The following is a 19,166-nucleotide window of genomic DNA, read 5'->3' on the forward strand; positions in this document are numbered from 1 at the left end:
CGAGGGTCCTGAGACCACACTGTCCCAGCGAGGGTTTCACTCCCCGCTTAGCCACTGGAGCGACGTCCCTCAGCGGAGTTCTGATTTTTTGCTCTGCTGCTGTATCACTTGCTGGTAGCTGGCTAATGGAGGCCCCCTCCCCCGCCGTCTATCTTCCCGAATATCGCCTCTCATTCACTTCTCCACACGTCCTACCTTCCAGAAAGTGGTCGCTTTTCTGTTCATAGAGTTGCTGCTATTCTTTTCTTCAGTCTCCTGTTGAGTTTGTAGGTGTTCAGAATGGTTTGATAGCTATCTATCTGAATTCCTGGGACCAGATGAAATTTAGGTCTCCTACTCCTCTGCCATCTTGCTCCTCCCACCGACCTCACGTCTCATTTTCTTGTCTGTGATCTGTCTCCCTGCAAGAACCAAAGCTCATGGGACACAGGGGCCTTGTTTTCCCAGCACTTGGAGTGGTGGCTAGCACATAGGAGGTGCTCAGTAACATGAGTTATGAATGAATTAGTTAATGGCCAGGACCTCAAAGTGGGGATGCTGCCAGCCTCAAAGTCAGGAACCTGTGTCCCTAACCCTCTGTTCTGCACAGGTCACCTGGCTGCTCCCTCAGGAACCAGACCTTTGTACGTGAAGCCCCACCTGCCCTCTTCACAGACCCTCTTTTCTTCCACTCAAATCCCTCTTTGACCTCATGGCAAACTCACTTAATGGTCCAGGCATTCACCAGCAAGGCCCTTGGCTGGAGGCCCCTGCAGCACTGCTGTATCTGGAAGGAAATACTGGGCAGCTCTGCAAAGAGGCTGGTGTTAGACAAGCACCAGTTCGGGGTATAGTTTCATGAACTGGTGCCCTTTTCCAGAAGGAAGGGAGTCTTCCCTGATGCACCTGGCTCCCCTACACATGCTGGGGGAACATTGATCAGTAGCAACAAATTCCCTCATCTGCCTGGGCCTCACTGTGGGAGGAGCAACCCCCCCCCCCCACCATGGGAATGACTGCCCCCAGGTGCTCAGTTCCCCACCTCTGCCCTGGTGACTTGCTGGAATGTGTGCAGAGAGCAAAGCTTTCCTCTGCTGCAAGTGTGGACAGTGTGTGCCGAGAGGATGCTACTGCCAGCCTGGATGCCTGGGTGCCTGAGGGTGGGGAGCAGATTTCTGTAGCCCTGAGACAAGCCCTGTTGGGGCTGCTGAGGCTAGCTGTGTTGCTTCTGCACAAACAGCACAACCAGGCATCTCATTATTGTCCCATGGGTGTCCCCCCACTACACCCCATGTGACAACTTCTGGGGCGGGAGCCTGCCAGGGAGTTTGTTCTTTTTGCTGTGTGATGGGCACAGTTCCAGGAGGGGTGTGGTGCAGGGAAAGAAAGGGATTCCCATTTCTGGCCCATCGCCCACTGTGTGCTAGGCACTGTGTGTGTTAATCTTTTTGCCTGATGGATCTTGATTCCCTTTGAGGCCAAGAGTTCTGGTCCAACGCCTTCCCCGATGAAGCTTCCAGCACGAGAAACAGGACAGCACAAACCAATGAATCACTGCAATAGACAAACAGAACTAAGTTTGCTGTAACACAGAAGAGATACACAGCTTTGCTTTCCTCTGCTGCCACCCAGCGTCCCACGGAGAGTTTGACCAGAACTGCATCAGTTTCCTTCAGCCTCGGCTCACATTTTTGGGGTCAAGTAACCCTTTGAGAATCTGCTTAAATGTGGCCCAAGTTTGCGAAAACTACTCCAAGGGTTCCAGGTAAAGAACCCCCTTTCCAGAAGATTCAAGAATCTAAACTTTAGATCGGGAGTGGTGTCTGCACTCCAAGCCTTGATTTCCTGAGGCTCAAGGGTGAAGTGCAAATACCTCCCAGCTGAAGGCCCCTGCAGCTGGAATGTGGCCCGAGGGTCACAAAGCTGCCTGGGTGGGAATCCAAGCCCAGATTCCTGGTTCTATAAAACATAAGAGATGTAGTGGGGGCATTTCTTATCTATGGGAGAAAGGGCCGAAGACTTGATAAATAGCGCTGGGAGAAATGATTGCTGCTTTAGCCTTTGCTCTTTAACAAACCACCCCGAAGCTTATGGGTTTAGAACAATCATTTATGTGCTCATGATTCTGTGGGTGGACAATTTGGCCTGGCTCAGTAGGACAGTGATTTTGGTGGTTTCACCTGAGCTCACCTGTGCATCTGGTAGTTGGCTAAATGACAAATGCAACATGCTCACATTCCCCCAGCAGATAGTAGGTTGACCCACACTTCTCCAGCATGCAGCAGGTTTATCCAAGTTCAGCAAGCATGCAGCAGCTTGGTTATGGCTCCTTCAAATGGTAGCTGGTCTCTAAAAGCAGCCAGAGAGATCAAGTTTTTATGAACAAACACTTTCAGCCTCAGTCCATCACATTTGTACTATCTTTTTGGCCAAAGCAAGTCACATGGCCTAGCCCAGATTCAGGGGTGGAAATATGGACCCCATCTCTTCAGGAGAAGAGGCAAAAGGTGCATGAGAGGTTTGAGAGCAATTTGTGGGCATGTTTTTTGCCATCTACCACACTTAGCCTTTTGAGAAAGGAATTAATTTAGAAACTTGCCTCAAATAGGGCATTCACCAAAATGTACCCCCAGCTGGAGTAAAGTTCAAATATAAAAAATAAGACTGTGGCTGTATTGGTCAATATTTCTATGCCATTGGAGGAGAAAAGGCCCTTATGGCACAGAATTAAGTCAGAAACCACAAAGAAAAAGTTATTTTTGACATGCATTCATAACAATTAAAATTATTCATTAAAAATGTCATGAACAAAATTAAAAGTCAAAATGTAAATTGTAAAATTATTCACAGTATTTGTCCCAGAATTAAAAGTCTAAACCCTTTGTATGTGAGGGTTTGTGCCCAAAAGAGATGGCAGGTGACATGGTCCAAATTTAATGAGGGACCCAGAAAACAGTCGCAGGCACTTTGTATGTTTTCTAAATGAATAAACAGCAACGACTTATGAAAATATGTTCAAACAACTTTTACTTAAAGAAAGGAAAAAGTAAAGAGAAATTGTAGCAACAAAACTGCATTTTCACTGACTGAATTGGCAGTTTTGCTCTTATTACCTGTGAATGGTGGTGCCCAGGATAGTTGGGACAGAGGTCTCCTTGGTCCAACCCACAGTTTCACTCCTTCAGCTAATGTTTGTTGAGCACCTACTATGTGCCAGACACAGCCTAGGCTCTGGAACCCCTACTGAGAAGTAGGCATTTGTGCAAAGGCCTGAAAGAGCAGAGCCAGCCGGGCGGCTATGTGTGGAGAGTGGTTCCCAGGCAGAAGGAACAGCCAGAACCTGAGGGGTTCCCCAGGGGCCAGAGGAGATGGGGTGGTGGGGCCTCTGCAGGACTGGAAGGCCCGCAGGAGCATGTTGGCTCCTCCACTGAGTACTGTGGGAAGAGAAGGGGAGCGGGTGACTTGAGTATGAGCAGATCGCCCTGACTACTGTGTGAGAATGGACTGAGGTGCCAGCAAGAGGCTTCTGCACCACCCTGGAGAAGGGAAGTGGGCCCTGGGGTGGTGGAGGACATAGAACAAAGTGATCCAGCGGGATGTGTATCGGGGCTCACCTGGCAGGATTTCCTGATAGACTGGGCATGGGGTGGAGAGAAAGAGCAGGTAGCTCCAGGGTTGTGGCCCAAGCCCCCTGAAAATGCCCTCCATGAGATGTAAGGTCAGAAGAGTAGCTTGTGGAGAGTGTCGGGAGCTCAGTTCTGCCCATGGATGTTCAAGTGGAGATGTCGAGTGGCAAGTGGACCCATGAGCTGAGGTCGGGGGGGAGATCAGCCTGGGGATGTAAAGTTTGGGGTTGTTAGCCTGGGGATGTAAAGTTTGGGGTTGTTAACCTGTGGATGAAGGCATAGGCTGGATAGAATCCAGGAAAGTGAGGTGTACAAAGAAGAGAAGGGGCCCAGGGCAGGGCCCTGGAGCAACCTGCTGTTGAGAAGGCAGGAACTGCTAGTTAGAGCTGGTTGGGGCAATGTCAGTGGATGTGAAATAATAACAAAAATATGTGTTGGTCTCTATCTCTGGTTCCTGACCGTGGGGTCCTCAATCCCTCAGAAATTCCTGAAGGATGGGAGTACCCTTCATTCCTAATGAGGCAATTCCTGGTGGCTCTGGGATGGAGGCTGCTCACCAGAAAGACCAAGCCATGATTAGAAGCTTGGAAGTTTTAGCCCCACCCCCCACCCCATTCTCTTGAGAAGGCTAAAAATGGAGTTAATGACCAATCATTCCTACTTGATAAAGCCTCCATACAATCCTAAAAGTACAGTGTTCTGAGAGCCTCCTTGCTGGTGAACACATCCACACTGGGAGGGTGACATGTCCCACCTTCACAGGGACAGAAGCTTCTGAGCTCAGGATACTCCCAGGCCTTGCCCTATGTATCTCTTCATCTATAGCCTGTATTATATCCTTAAATAAACTGGTAAATTTAAGTAAGTGTTTCCCTAAGTTCTGTGATCTGCTCTAGCAAATTAATCATACCTGACAAGGGGCGTTATGGGAACCTCTGATTTGTAGCAAATCAGACAGAAGTTTGTGGTAACCTGGGGATCTATTACTTGCCATTGGTGTCTAGAGTAGGGTGGGAGGAGTCTTGTGGGACCGAGCCCTTAAACTGTGGGATCTGACCACTATCTCTAGGTAGATAGTGTCAGAATTGAGTTAAATTGTAGGACACCCAGATGGTACCACAGAGAATTGCTTGGTGGATGTGTGGGAGAAATTCCCCCCACATTGTAATTGGGTCCTATAAGCAATTCACCAGGAAAGTAGGGTGTGGGGCAGTCTCCCCTGGGAGCCCTCTTTTCTGGGTTTGTGACTCTGCTTCTGCATGCCTCCACTTCCCTCCCCGGACATCTGTGCTCGTGCTACAGCACACGACAAACTTTAACTGAAGTTTGGGAGAATGGCAGGAAGTGTGTCCCCACCATGAAATGCAGGGTCCTGGGACCCCCTTCTGGACCTGGAGGCTCCTGGTCCTTGCACCTGCTGGCCTGTCACTGCCACAGTGCCTGCAGGGCATCTGTGTGTCCTCATGGTTGCCAGTTAATTGTTGTTCTGTCTGTTGTAGATAAGAAGGTCGAGGTTCAGAGAAGATTTCTGAGGAGCCACAGTCACACAGAAGGGAAGTGCAGAACCAACATTCAAGTGGGATTTGGTCTCACTTCAAAATCTGAAGTCTTTTCTGAACCCCATCTGTCCCTTGCTTGGCAGTGAATGGTAGTGTAGAATATATTTCCAGGGAGAGGGTGGAGGGCTGGTTCCCCATGCTGTGCTGCCTGGGTATGGAGGCTGCCCACAGGCCAGAGGTTACAGAGGAAGGGCCCCAGTGTGAGTGCACGACTGGCCCCAGTCGTGTGTCCCTGCCTAGGGCGCCCTGCCGAGAAAGCTCCTGGCGGGACCTGTCCATGGAGAGGTGGGAGTGAAGGCAGTGACATCGGTATGGCTATTTGGAGGGAGGGGTGACAACTGATGACCATGTCTGCTGGCATTCCTACCCGTTTTGGAGCTATGGGGACTCAAATGATGTGATTTTATGAGGCTGCTGGAGGAACGAATGGTTACAGAGGCCCAGAGGGCTGGTAGGGCCAGTAACGCCAGCCCCCTCTCCATCAGTTTCTGCTTCTCCACCATCAGAGAGGAGAAGTATATGCCATACTGATCATGACTTGTGGTACACGAGAGAGGAACACTCCCACCCACACTGTGGCTGACACCATCCAGGGTATCCCCCAACCCTGCAGCAAAGTGGACAGTGACCTCTGTGTCCTTCCCCTGCACACAGTCAGAACATGGCTCTGCTCCCCACCCCTGCCCCCAGCCCCTGTCCTCCTCTTAGCCTTAAAGTGAACTCATCTCTAAGGGTCCAGGTGGTTTTTACATTTGACAGAAGGTTTTGTGAGATGATAAAATGGGATATATTGCATTGCAATCCCTTCTGAAAACCAGCTTTCAAGCATCTCATTTCTCCCCAAATTCCTCCTTCAGCCCTAGTTACCTCATTAAAATTATAGTAGGCTTTTTTGGGGGTAGAAATCAGCAAACTAATTCTAAACATGCATGTGGAAAGGGAAAGGGCTAAGAAAGGCCAAGATATGTTTTAAAAGGAACAAGAATTGGAGAAATTATCCTATCAGATATCAGGACTTACAGTAAAGCCTGATTAAGACGGAGAAATAAAGAGACCAGGGGTCAGTAAACATTGGCCTGCCCATGGACTGAGTCTGGCCTACTCTCTGCCTTTCTGTGGCTCATAAACTAAGAATGGTTTTAAATTTTTAAATGGTTGAAAATAATAAAAAGAAGAATATTTCATGACACAAGAAAATTATACGACATTCAAATGTCAGTGGCCATAACTAAAGTCTTCCTGGATGGAACACACCCATGTCCATTTGTTTATGTACTTTCTATGGCCGCTTTCATGCTACGATGGCAGAGTGCAGTAGTTGTGATAGAGATTGTATGGTCTGCAAAGTCTGAAATAGTTCACATCTGGCCCTTTACAGAAAAAGTTTGCTGACTCCTGAAAGAGACCAGTGAGAAAGAATCAAGTCACCTGCCTTATGACAAAGATGGCATTGCAGAACCATGTTGGAAAGATTAATATTCTAACACATAATCCTAGGTAAGTTGTATTTCCACAAAGAAACCTGATCTTTACCTCACAACATATGCACAAAAAAGTTATTTTTAGTGGGATTTAAAATCTAAATGTAAAGGGTAAAACAATGAAACTTCTAATAGATGCTATAGGATAAAATCTTCATCACCTTGGGTTAGAAAAAGATGTCTTATATAGGGCACAGAAATCACTACCCATAAAGTAAAAGATTAATCAATAGATTCCATTAAAACTGAGAACTCTAACCCACCAAAACACACCATTTGGACAGTGAGAAATCAAGTCACATTATGGGAAAAAATATTTGCAAAGCAAATGATAGAGCTCATATCCAGAATATATAAAGAACTCCTATAAATCAAGTAGGACATCCAAATGTCCAATAAATACATGAGAAAGTGTTGTTTTATTTGTTATCAGAGAAATGAAAATAAAAACCCAAATGATATAGCATTACACACCTCTCAGTATGACTAATATTGGAAAGACTGAGAAGCCCAAGTGTTAGTGAGAAGGCACATCCTATCATCCAGCAATTCCACTCCTCGGTGTATGTCCAGTGAAAATGCTTACACATGTACACCCAAAAGCATGTTCAGGAATGTTCAAGGCATCACTACTTGGAATAACCAAAAATCTATCATCCAAACGTCCACCAACATAAAATGCTTAAACATATTGTGGCATATTTTTACAATAGAACACAGCTCTGCAGTACAAAGGACCAACTACTGATATATGCAACAGCATGGATGAGTCCTAATAGTTGTGTTGAGTGAAAGAAGTCAAACGCAAAAAAAAAAAAAAAAAAAAAAAGCATGTTATGATTCTGATTCCATCTCTACAAAGTTCAAAAGCAGGCGAAATGAACCCATAGAGTTGGAAGGTAGAATGGTGGTTACCTTTGATTGGAGTGTAATTAGGAAGAGGTCTTTTGGAGTGATGGTAATATTCCATTTTTTGATGCAGGTGGTAGTTAATATAGGTATGTTCATTTTGATATAATTCACCAAGCTGTACATTTATGATACATGCACAGCCGACCTCTAGATGGTTTTTGCAGTGTCTGCTGAGAAATGTCACGAGTGACGTGCACTCACAATAACTCCTTAGTGTTATCTACTGTGCCCGATTGTCTCAAATTGTCTTTTTACCAAAGGACCACTGAGTCCTCTAGTGTCTGTACGTTTCTTATACTGTCCTTCCTCCCCAGGGCCTGTGCGGTCCAGCGCGGCGAGGCAGCTGCCCGCGAACACTTGTGTTCAGAAGCAGAAAGCGGCTGGCAGCCCGAACCCAGGACCCGCGCTTCCGCAACGGCTACCGGCGGGTGGAAGGTAGCAGGCGGCTGCGGTGGTTACCATGGAGATTCCGGCCTGCGGCCCTGATTGGCTGAGACACCTCGGGCCCCACCTCTTCCGTTTAGCGCCGCGGGAGGGGTACAGAGAGGCCGAGATTTCCCGGAGACTTCTGGGAAAAGGAAAGTCCTTGAGAACGGAAGCGTAAGCGACGCACCCCGAGGCATTCTGGGAGTGGCAGTTTGTCGTCGGCTGCTTTCGGATGCCGCGGTCGAGTGACCTGGGAGTTGCGGGTTGGTCGCCGCCGTCCCGGGAAGGCTGCCTGGAACCTGGATTCTCGTGAGGTCGGTGCGGCATGGGGACGCGGCGCAGAGAGCCCGGCCCTGCTCTCGTACCTGCGCTCTGGCCGGGGGCCGCGGGCTCTCCGAGCTGTGGCCTGACGGGAACGGGACCCCCCGCGACCCCCGGAGGCCGTGAAGGGCCGGAGCACCCCCAGCGCAGAGGAAGAGGGGAGGCGGAAGGAGAAAGGAAGGCCGAGAGAAGAACTGCTGGAAGGGGACGGAGCCAGCGTCTCTGTGCTGTCTGCGACGGCAGCTTGGGTGCCGCGGGCCAGATCTAAGTCTAGGGCCTGCACCCCGCGGCCCGCCGCTGGCGAGTCTCTGCTAGAACGTTTGCTTGGAGCCCCTAATAGGACTTGAAGCCGTTGGGTCTGGGGAGGGCTTGTGGAGACTTCCCTTTCTCCTTAGCCTGTAACCTACACCTGTGTGAGGTTTTCTTAACACTTGCTGAAAATTTGAGTAGGTAGGTCTTTGTTTAGTTAAGGAAGCAAAGTATTGGCTTCCACGATTTAAGTGACCGTTCGTTTGCGATTCCCAGAGGTTGCTTCTGTTTGTTAGAGAGGAAAGAGGAACAATGCTGCATTGCCTTCCGTCAGCATTTCTTTGTACCAGAACATCTCCCTCTCATTAGTATTTCTACCCAAACGTTGACTCTGATCTGAGATGCCCTTTACAATACCGCCCTGCCTTTCCCAGCCACTCTGATAACATCTCTCTCCAAGTCTCCCTGTGTGTCTTCTGTGGTCTCTATTTTGTCTTCTCTGTTGCCTGGAGGATTCAGTAAGTCTTTGTCCTCCAACGTAAGGACTGTTGGGAGACTCAGATTAAATGCTTTAAAAGTCAGTAGTATTGGTGCTTCAGAAATGTCAAAATATTACATTTAAGTAATGACAGTATTCACTTTGTTGTATATTGCACCCCCCCTCCCATGAGCACAATTCTCAGTTTCTAAAATTAGTCTTTGCCCAGGAAAGTATTTTGGAGATCCTGTGAGATATTGAGGTCTCTAGAGGCACTCAAGTTGCGCTGTTCAGCTTTTTGACCTATTCATTGGTTGCTCCTTTCTACATTGCTTTTCCAGGTGCTGTTTTTACATTCCTCAGTAGCTTCTCTCTATGGCCTGTTACTCTGCCATTTTTTCTTGTTGCTCATTTTTCTGATATTGCTATGTGTCACCTTCATTATTTGTGTTTTGACTGGGTCCTTGTCCATTCTGTCATTTAAGCTCTGTTTAGCCTGTAGATTACTCTTGTAGTATAGTGGACAAAGCCTAAGTTCTGTTTCTCACTATCCTATTAATAATCTCTGTATTTAAAAAAATAATAATTTCTGTATATTTAGGTTAATCACATAATCTCTCTAGTTCTAAACTTGTTCATCTTTAAAATGAGGTTAAACCTTTATATCTTTAAAGCATTTTTTTCCAGCTTTAAGAGCCTTTGTAACAATTCCAGTGGGCCAGCCTCTTTCCTACCGCTCCTACCTCTACTTGTCTCTACTCCACTGACTCTTACTATTTTCCCCGCTTATGAGAGTGTGTATACTAATATGCATTAATTTTAGTAAAGTTGTTTTCTTTCTCCTGAGTGTTGTTTCCCTTATCCCAACACAGACAATATGTTATTATAATTTTTATTCTTTTCAGATTTGAAGACCAGAGCAGTTACCACAGAGAAGACCATTAGAATATACTTTTGAGTAGCTACATCACTGTCATCATGGAAAGGCTCAGAAGGGATGTGTCCCAAGAATATTTATTTGAAGAAGCCTGTGAATGTGGGGCCAAAGTAGAAAAGCAAAGGGAAGAGTCTGTAGGCAAAATTTCCAAAAAGTGTCTTGCTCAGAATACTGTTTTTCAGCAAGTGGTAATTGCCCATGAAGAATTAGCCTTTCAGGAAATTGGGCATAATTTCAGTGAATTTGAGAGAAGTTTTGGTCTAAGGTCTAAACTCACTCCACAGCATATTACTCATTTAGAAGAAAAACCACTTATATTTGATCCATTTGGGAAAAGTGTCAAATGGAACTTATCTTCAATTAAAAGACAAAGAAATTCTAAAAAGAAAACTTACAATTGTAGTGAATGTGGAAAAAATTTCAGTGACCGTTCAAACTTTTTTCGTCATCAGAGAATTCATACTGGTGAGAAACCTTATAAATGTGACGACTGTGGAAAAGCATTTAGTCAGAGTTCATCTCTTACTGAACATCAGAGAACTCATACTGGAGAAAAACCCTATAAATGTAAAGTCTGTGGAAAGGCGTTCACTGTAAATTCATCTCTTACTCAACACTGGAGAATTCATACTGGGGAGAAACCTTATAAATGTGATGAATGTGGGAAAGCCTTCAGTGACTACTCATCTTTTATTCAACATCAAAGAATTCATAGTGGAGAGAAACCCTATGAATGTATTGTTTGTGGGAAGTCCTTCACTGATACCTCATCTCTTACGCAACATCAGAGAATTCACACTGGAGTGAAACCCTATAAATGTAAGGATTGTGGGAAGGCATTCAGAAGAAGTACACACCTTACCCAGCATCAGAGAACTCATACTGGGGAAAAGCCTTATAAATGTAACGAATGTGGAAAAGCTTTCACTGCCCACTCAACTTTTACACAACATCAAAGGATTCACACTGGAGAAAAACCCTATACATGCTGTGAATGTGGGAAAGGCTTCCCTGAAAACTCATCCCTTACTAAACATCAGCGAATTCATACTGGAGAGAAACCCTATGAATGTAATGAATGCGGTAAATCTTTTAGCCAGAGCACTCACCTTATTCAGCATCAGAGAATTCATACTGGAGAGAAGCCCTTTAAGTGTAATAAATGTGGAAAAGCATTTGGTAACAGCTCAGTCCTGATCAGACATCAGCAACTCCACACTTTAGAGTCCTACTAATGTTATAATTTTGTGGACTACTTCATCCTTTTATGACCTACTCTTACTTTTTGATCATAGGTCTCTTACCATGTCACCCACTCCTCTGTTTAAAGTTATAATATCTAGGAAGGTTGTACTCCTTGGATAAAGTAAAACATTACATACTATTTCTAATTTAAGTCCCCACAGCAAAGCTGTTGTAAACAGCAGTATCAATAGATTATAGCAACTTCCATGTATCTATCTGGGAGCTGTGTGGTTGCTACTCTCATCTCCCTGAGAGTCGTCTCTAAATCCTTTTCATAAAACAGCTAAAATGAAAGGCTGTTTTCTGTCACCATATGCTTTCGAATCAAATTCTCTCAGGTCCTAACTTATCTTTCATTTCAGAGATTCCTCACTATTAAAACAATTATGGGAGTCTTTAATATATTCAGCCATATTTCCCAGATATACTGGGCCAAAATGCTATTGGCTCATCAATCTGAGATGAAATATGAATAACGTAATACAGTGTCATGCGACTCATTCCACAGTGGAAATTTGGTTTATGTATCCACCTGTTCTTTCAACCTGATCATCTAAAAGATTGGACCACCGAGAAAGTTCATTGGTCTTTTAAGACTCCAAAGGAAATCTTACGACTGCCTGCATCTTCCAGTCTTCCAGAATATTTTTCATACATGCCTTTCTGTTCAAGGGTGACCTTACCACTCATGTTCAACACTGCCATCATGTATCAGTCAAAGAGATGAAGAAATTTATCATTCATACAAATTTTCAACTCAACGTCTACATAGCTGACTTGGATTCTTGTTAGACTGGGTCCAAAGATCAAACCTGGGATCTGGTTTCCTGCTTCTATACTCTGTAACTTATAGTGGCTTTTCTTTTCTTTTCTTTTTTTTTTTTTAAGATTTTATTTATTTATTTGAGAGAGAGAGCACATGAGAGGGGGAGGGTCAGAGGGAGAAGCAGACTCCCCGCTGAGCAGGGAGCCCGATGCGGGACTCGATCCCGGGACTCCAGGATCATGACCTGAGCCGAAGGCAGTCGCTTAACCAACTGAGCCACCCAGGCGCCCTATAGTGGCTTTTCATCACTGGTAATCAACCTACCCTCTGCCTTGGTACATCCTTGGGGCAGAATTCAAGGTAGAAACGGCATTAAAAACCATTGTTCCTCAGCCTGAGCAGAGAAAGCCCAAGTGGAACTGGAAATTTAGCTAACTTCAAAATACTGTTAGGCCTTTAGACTCACCGTAAGGGCAGTTGCTACATAAACTAGTTGTGCTGACCCATTTTGTACTTTGGGGACCTGTTTTGCATGACTTGATTTTTATCCTCATTTGGTATTTACCACTTCTACTTCAGTCTTACTTTCTGGTCACTTTGTGTCTGGTTCCTCCTTTTGATTTTCCATTCTTAATTAATGGAAATTTCAGTGGTATCTGGTTTTAATCTTAGCTGTGTTCCTACCAGATATTGCTATTAGATTTCTAGCTATTCTCTGGTCTCTAGCTGCTTATTAATATTTTCAACATGGTTCCTTCTTAGTGTTTTTTATTGCCCTAGTTAGCCCTTGTTTATGATTCCCCAGCACTATACCTCTATTATAGTACTTGTTACATTGTATTAGAGTTAGATGCCTGTCTTAGTAGACTGTAAGCCCCTTCGAAGGGCAGGGATGTTGTTTAAGTCATCTTTGTATCTGGGCTCCAGCAGACTGAATGACCCAGAGTTGCTGCTCAGTAAAACCTTTTTGAATATATGATATACATTCCTAGTCACCATTTCCACAATCCAACTGAACACATTTTTACTGGAAAGTCTTTGATGTTGTGGAAGCTCCTTGGCCTAGATATGTCAGTGCATATCTTGGCTATCTGTGTGTACTTTGCATGGTATGTATATGAGAATTGTTAGTGTGAAATAATATAATACAGTGGTTTAGAGCTTGGGGTCTGAAGTCAAAATGGTGAGGTCTGAGGCTCATCTCTGGCATTTACAGGTGGCTCTTGTTACTTCTTTACGCTTTGTTTTCCTGATTTATGTAATTGGGATAACTGTGTATACCTCATAGGGTTGTATTACATGACATAATGCATTTAAAGAACTCCGCACAGTGCCTATTACACAGGAATTGTTTATTAGCTTGTCTTGTTTGGACCTTGTATACTTTCTTGGTGACTGATCTGTCTCCTAGTCTAGATCCAGAATATCAACTCATCTCTCTCTTTTCCATTCTCAATATTCTGCCTTCTCTCTATTGTATATTGTCATTACTAATTGTTTAACTTTGGCATGAATCCATAAAAATTTCCTTTGAACTCAGTGCCCCTTCTAGGCACCAATTTCATTCCTATCTGCTGCTTAAATTCTTAAATGAGTGATCTGCAGTTCCTGATGTAACTTATCTTGTTTTCTGGGTGTTAGCTTTAGCTTCAAGACTCCTTTTCAAGCTTTATCTCCAAAATGCTGCCTTTTAAGGAGATGGGCTATGATATTCTTTCTGTATCCTCTACAATGTCCAGCATAGTACTTAATGCAAATAGATTGTGAGTAAATAGTTAGTTGCTATTTAATGAGCATAAGAACCCACATCAGCCTGACAAGAGAATATAGTGGTTATTGGTATTTTAGAGGAAGTTTAGTCTAACAAAACCATTTGTTGCAAGATCACTAGGATGTCTTACAGTGTGAGTCCCTGGAGTGAGTGGAACCAGAACCCTAACACATAGAGATATCTTCCTCTCTCACCTCTGCCCTCTCTGTGTAATGATTTCATTTATTTGTTTGTTTTTATTCTTGCTGCAGATTTAAGTTCCATGTGGCAGGAAGTCTGGCTGCCAACAGTTCTTAAGGTTTATATCATCCAGTTTTAATCATCAAAAGATACTGATTGTTCCTGATTTTCTGCCTTTCTGCTTGATCTATCAGTTACTGACAAAGGAATGTTGATGTTTCCAACCGTAATCATTGTATTTGCATATTTCTCCTTTCAGTTCTGTGAGTTTCTGTCTCATACATTTTGACAGTTTTGTTACACACATACACATTTAGATTGTTATGCCTTCTTGGAAGACTGACCCTCTTATTATTTAGTGCCCCTTATCTCTTAATGTCTTCCTTGTTCTGAATATCTTCTTTGTCTGAAATTAAAAGATCTATGTCAGCTAATTTTTTGATTAGTGTTAGCATGGCAGATCTTTCTCCATCCATTTACTTAATAACTATGAACTCTTATGTTTAAAGTGGGTTCCTTGTAGATCACAATGTTGGATCAAGTTCCTTTATCCACTTTCACAATCTCTTAATTGGTGTATTTAAAGATATTATTGATCTAATCAGATTAATATGTATCATATTTGTTACTCATGTCCATTCTTTGCAGTTCTGTGATTCCATCTTTTTTTGCCTTCTCTAGTTTTTATTTTAAAGATTTTATTTATTTGAGAGAGAGAGAAAGCGAGAGAGAGCACGAGCAGGGGGTGGGGAGAGGGAGAAGCAGGCTCCCCACTGAGCAGGAAGCACAATGTGGCGCTCGATCCCAGGACCCTGAGATCATGACCTGAGCCAAAGGCAGATGCTTAACCGACTGAGCCACCCAAGTGCCCCTGCGTTCTCTAGTTTTAATTGAGCGTTTAATGAGTCCATTTTATCTCTCCCTTTAAATGTCTTATTTTTTTAAAATGTTTATTTATTTTAGAAAGAGAGAGAGAGGGAGCGCGAGCCGGGGGTGGGGGGTCGGGGGAGGGAGAGAGAGAATCTCGAGCAGACTCCACACTGAGCATGGAGCCTGACATGGGGCTCGAACCGAGGAACCAAGATCATGACTTGAGCTGAAATCAACAGTCAGCCGCCCAACCAAATGAGCCACCCAGGCACCATTTTCCCTTTAAATGTCTTTTAAAAAATATTTTAGTGCGGGGCGCCTGGGTGGCTCAGTCGTTAAGCGTCTGCCTTCGGCTCAGGTCATGATTCCGGGGTCCTGGGATTGAGCCCCGCATCGGGCTCCCTGCTCAGCGGGAAGCCTGCTTCTCCCTCTCCCACTCCCCCTCTTGTGTTCCTGCTCTCGCTAACTCTCTCTCTCTGTCAAATAAATAAATAAATAAAAATCTTTTTAAAAAAAAATAATAGTGGTTGCCTTAGAACTTGCAATATGCATTTTAAACTAAGCCTACCTCTAAATAAAACGATAACTACATGACACGTAGTGCAGGTACCTTATATCAGAGTATCCCATCCTTTGTGGCATTGCTGTCCTGCATTATACAGATGCTGTAATCACCCAATTTATTGCTATTACTAGTGCTATAAATAAGCAGTTTGAGATTAACACTAAGAAATAAAAGATTATTTACCTTCATTTAATTTCTGCACTGATGTTCTTCATTTCTTTATGTAGATCTAAGTTTCTGAGGTAAATAGATTTTCTTCTGCCTGAGAACCCCTTTTAATATTTTTTAGGACAGGTCTGCTGGCAACTAATGATACCAGTTTTTGTCTGAGACAGTGTTTCTTGATCACTTTTGAAGGATAATTTCACTGTATATGGTTTTCCTTTCAACACATTAAATATTTCATTCCACTATCTTCTCGCTCACTTGCATGGTTTCTCATGAGAAGTCCACTGTAATTCTTGTCTTTATTCCTCCATAGGTGTGTTATATTTCTCTGGCTTCTTTCAAGATTGTCTCTTTGTCTTTTTTTATTATTATTACCCCTATATACCTAGGGTTAATTGGTGTGTTTGGTGTTTGTCCTCATTCTCTTGAGTTTCCTGGACATATGATTTGGTGTTTGTTGTTCATTTTGGAAAGTTATTAGCTATTATTCAAATATTTATTCTGCTCAGTTTTCTCTTTCTCTTGCTATTCCAAGTCCATGTTTATTTAATCTTTCATATTGGTCCACAATTTTTGGATGTTCTGGGTTTCTTTTTTTTAAATTTGTCATTGTATTTCAGCTTGGAAAATTCTGTTGACATATTTCCCAACTGTATTGATTCTTTCCTTGGCCAAGTTGAGTATCTCGATGAGCCCGTTGCAAGATGTCTTCATTTCTGTTAGTGTATTTTTTCATTTTTAGCAAATCTTCTTGATAATTTTCAGAGGTTGCATGACTCTATTTACATTACCCACTTTTCTTGCACATTATCTAATTTTTCCAGTGGAGCTCTTAACATATTAATCTTATTTATTTTAAATCTCCTTTCTGATAATGCCAATATCTGCTTTATATCTGAGTCTGCTTCTTTATAGTGCCTTGTCCCTTCACAGTGTGTTTTTACCTTTTGGCATGTCTCTGGTGTCCTTAGTTTTGTCCCTTGTTGTCTATTAGGTTTTCTAGAATGTGTGTCCTAGAGCTATCTTATTTGCAATCCACTGTTAGTATATTGGAGCCCTGTTGGTGTGGTGGAAAGCTACTGAGGAGGGTGAGGCTGAGGGTAAGGGTTAGGGTTAGGGTTTAGGATTGGGGTCAGGGTCAAGTCGGGGTTGGGGCCAGGGCCAGGGTTAGGGTTAGGTTTACGGTTAGGGTTAGGGAATCCAGACTGTCTTCCAAGAAGAGAAATCTGGGGTTATTGATTGCTGTAGCAGCTGGGGACCCCAGTCCAAATATGGTGTGACTTTGTAATTCTAAAGTTGTTGCCTGAGAAAAAAATTTCTGGGGTGTATACCTCTCTACCCAAGAGGTTCTACAGGTGGTTTGAGACTAGCCCTGGTTGCACATACCTGTAGGGTGCTGGCTAGCCCAAGAAGTCTGTAGTGTGCATGTGTAAGAGATCTAGGGACCTGGAACAGGGCAGCTGTAGGGAGAGGCCTTGTTCCAGGAACAGGCTATTTGGGACACCTGCTGTCTGCCTAATTCTAAGACTTGTCCCACTCAAATAGTACATGTTCCCCCCGAAGGAAGAGCCAGAGGAAATTGCAATGCCTTGCCATTATGGGGCTCCTTAGACTTGCTGGGGGGATCCTCCAATAAAACAGCTGGGAGCACTGATTGCTGTGCAAGTCAGCATCCCCATTGCACAATCGGTCCAAATGTGGAAATCTGCTACCACAGAATGATTTTCAGGGGTGTGCCCCCTCCTTTCAGAAAGTCATGCACTTTGTTGTTGATAGTCCAAACTACACTGGCTTGTAGGGCTCTGGACACACAAGACTGGTTGATCACTGCATACTGCACACACATTCCTACACGGTTTGACTTAGCCAGGGTTAGGGTTAATCTGTAAAAGAAAAAGTTCAGGAGAACCCCGTCTCAGGAGCAGGCTGTTGGGAGTATGTGGAGTCCACGTATTTCCAAGCCTGAACCAACACAAATGTACCTATTCCCTTTGAAGGCTGAGCTGGAGGAGAGTGGACCTCCTTGCAAGGGTGCAGCTGGATTGACTGGCCTTGTTATCTTCCTAAGAAACATCTGGGAGCCTTGGGTGCTGAGAAGCTGGGGATTTAAACAGGCAGCCAGTCCAAATTGGGACTGATTTTCATGAGCTTAAAGCTGCTGCCACAGAAATATTTGCAGGGTTTTGATCCCAATGGTCAGGTGAGTAGGCAGATGGTTTTGGACCTGCTGGCACTTCCACAGGCCTGGAGGGCCCCAGCTGCCCAAGGCAGGCTGATGAAGTGCATACTGCATATATACGAACTACAGAGGTCCAGGTAGCAACCCGAACAGGGCAAGTATCTTGAAAAGCTGGGTCTCGGAAGTGGGCTTTTGGGGGTACAAGACACCTGCCTATTCCAAGTCCTGCCCTACAAAAAATGCATGTTCTCTCTAAAGATACAGCTGGAGGAGGTTGGAGTGCCTTGCCAGGACTCAGCCTGTTGGGCTACAGGGGAATCCCTCACTAAGACACCTGGGAGCTTTAATTACTGGTTAAGACCTGGACCAGGACTTAGCTTGGACCATGGAGAGGTAGGCCTCAGAAAGATTTTTGGGTGGTGATCTCCCCCTGGCCTGGAGGCTATGCAGATAGTTTGGAACCAACCAAGCTCCACAGGCTTGGAGGACACCCACTGCACTACCACTCCCCTGGTTCAAGGCAAATGTCTGGAGAGGCTGGTTCACAGGAATGGGTTACTAGGGTACATGACATCTGCTTATTTCTAGCACTAATCTACATAAATATGTATAAACTCATTGAAGATGGAGCTGGAGGAATCTGAACCCTTGCAAGGACTAATTCCAGCATGCTGATCATGGTACCTTCAATAAGACACCTGGGAGCCTTCACTGCTGCAGAAGCTCAGGACTTCAGCAAAGAGTAAGCAGACGTGGGGACTGATTGTCACCCATTTCATAGCTGCAGCAAAGGGAATTCCAGGGATGGGCATGATAGAAGCTTGAGAAATGCAGCTATATTGGGGCTAGGGTTAGGGTTAGCTTTAGTGGTTAGGGTTAGGGGTTAGAATTGGGGGTTAAGGTTAAGGTGAGGGTGAGGGATTAGAGTGAGGGTGAGGGTTAGGGGTGAGGGTGAGATTTAGGGGTTAGCGGTTAAAGGCTAGGATGAGGGTTAGCGTTAGGGGTAGTTAGGGGTAGGCTTAAGCTTAGGGTTAGGAACCAGGAGCATGAAGGGTTCAATCTTCCAGAAGTGTGGAGACCTCCCTGGAGGTATGAATTGAGGTCAAGGGTTAGAGTGAGGATCAAATTTAGAGTTTGTGTTCTGGGGTGGGGGCTGAATGTGTCAGTTGGCTTCAGTTTTCATTCAGTATCCTTTGCACTAGCTTCATTCTGGTATTTCAAATGGTATGATATCCTTTTTGTCTCTGAGCCATGACTAGGGTTAGGGTTAGGCTCCAGGAGATGGAGGGTCCTATCTACCAGCAGTGTGGTGGTTGCCCAGGAGGCCTGAGTTGAGGACGACTGTTAGGGTGAGGATTAAGCTTAGAGTTAGTGTTCAGGAGGGTGCTGCATGTGTGGGTTTGCTTAGGTTTTCATTCAGATTCATCCTGCTCTAGCCCCATCCGGTCTTCCAT

General features: G+C 44.5%; 1 protein-coding gene across 2 annotated transcripts; it reads left to right on the forward strand.

Moving 5' to 3' along the window:
- Nucleotides 1-8,168: 8,168 nt before the first annotated feature.
- On the forward strand, nt 8,169-12,126 carry LOC116648094 (zinc finger protein 501-like). Of its 2 annotated transcripts, none has more exons than XM_032429901.1 (2): nt 8,169-8,297; nt 9,937-12,126. In XM_032429901.1, exon 2 carries the CDS (start codon nt 10,010-10,012, stop codon nt 11,201-11,203), a length of 1,194 nt encoding a protein of 397 aa, XP_032285792.1. In that variant the 5' UTR covers nt 8,169-8,297; nt 9,937-10,009; the 3' UTR covers nt 11,204-12,126. The 2 variants fall into 2 exon arrangements, with proteins under 2 accessions (XP_032285792.1, XP_032285793.1); XM_032429902.1 differs by lacking the exon at nt 8,169-8,297 and adding an exon at nt 8,666-8,754.
- Nucleotides 12,127-19,166: the final 7,040 nt, after the last annotated feature.

The sequence above is a fragment of the Phoca vitulina genome, unplaced genomic scaffold (genome assembly GCF_004348235.1).
Source record: "Phoca vitulina isolate PV1807 unplaced genomic scaffold, GSC_HSeal_1.0 scaffold41, whole genome shotgun sequence".
Classification (NCBI taxonomy): domain Eukaryota; kingdom Metazoa; phylum Chordata; class Mammalia; order Carnivora; family Phocidae; genus Phoca; species Phoca vitulina.

Excerpts from the sequence above, each read along its gene's own strand:
- LOC116648094 (XM_032429901.1), top strand. The coding sequence starts at position 10,010 with ATGGAAAGGCTCAGAAGGGATGTGTCCCAAGAATATTTATTTGAAGAA.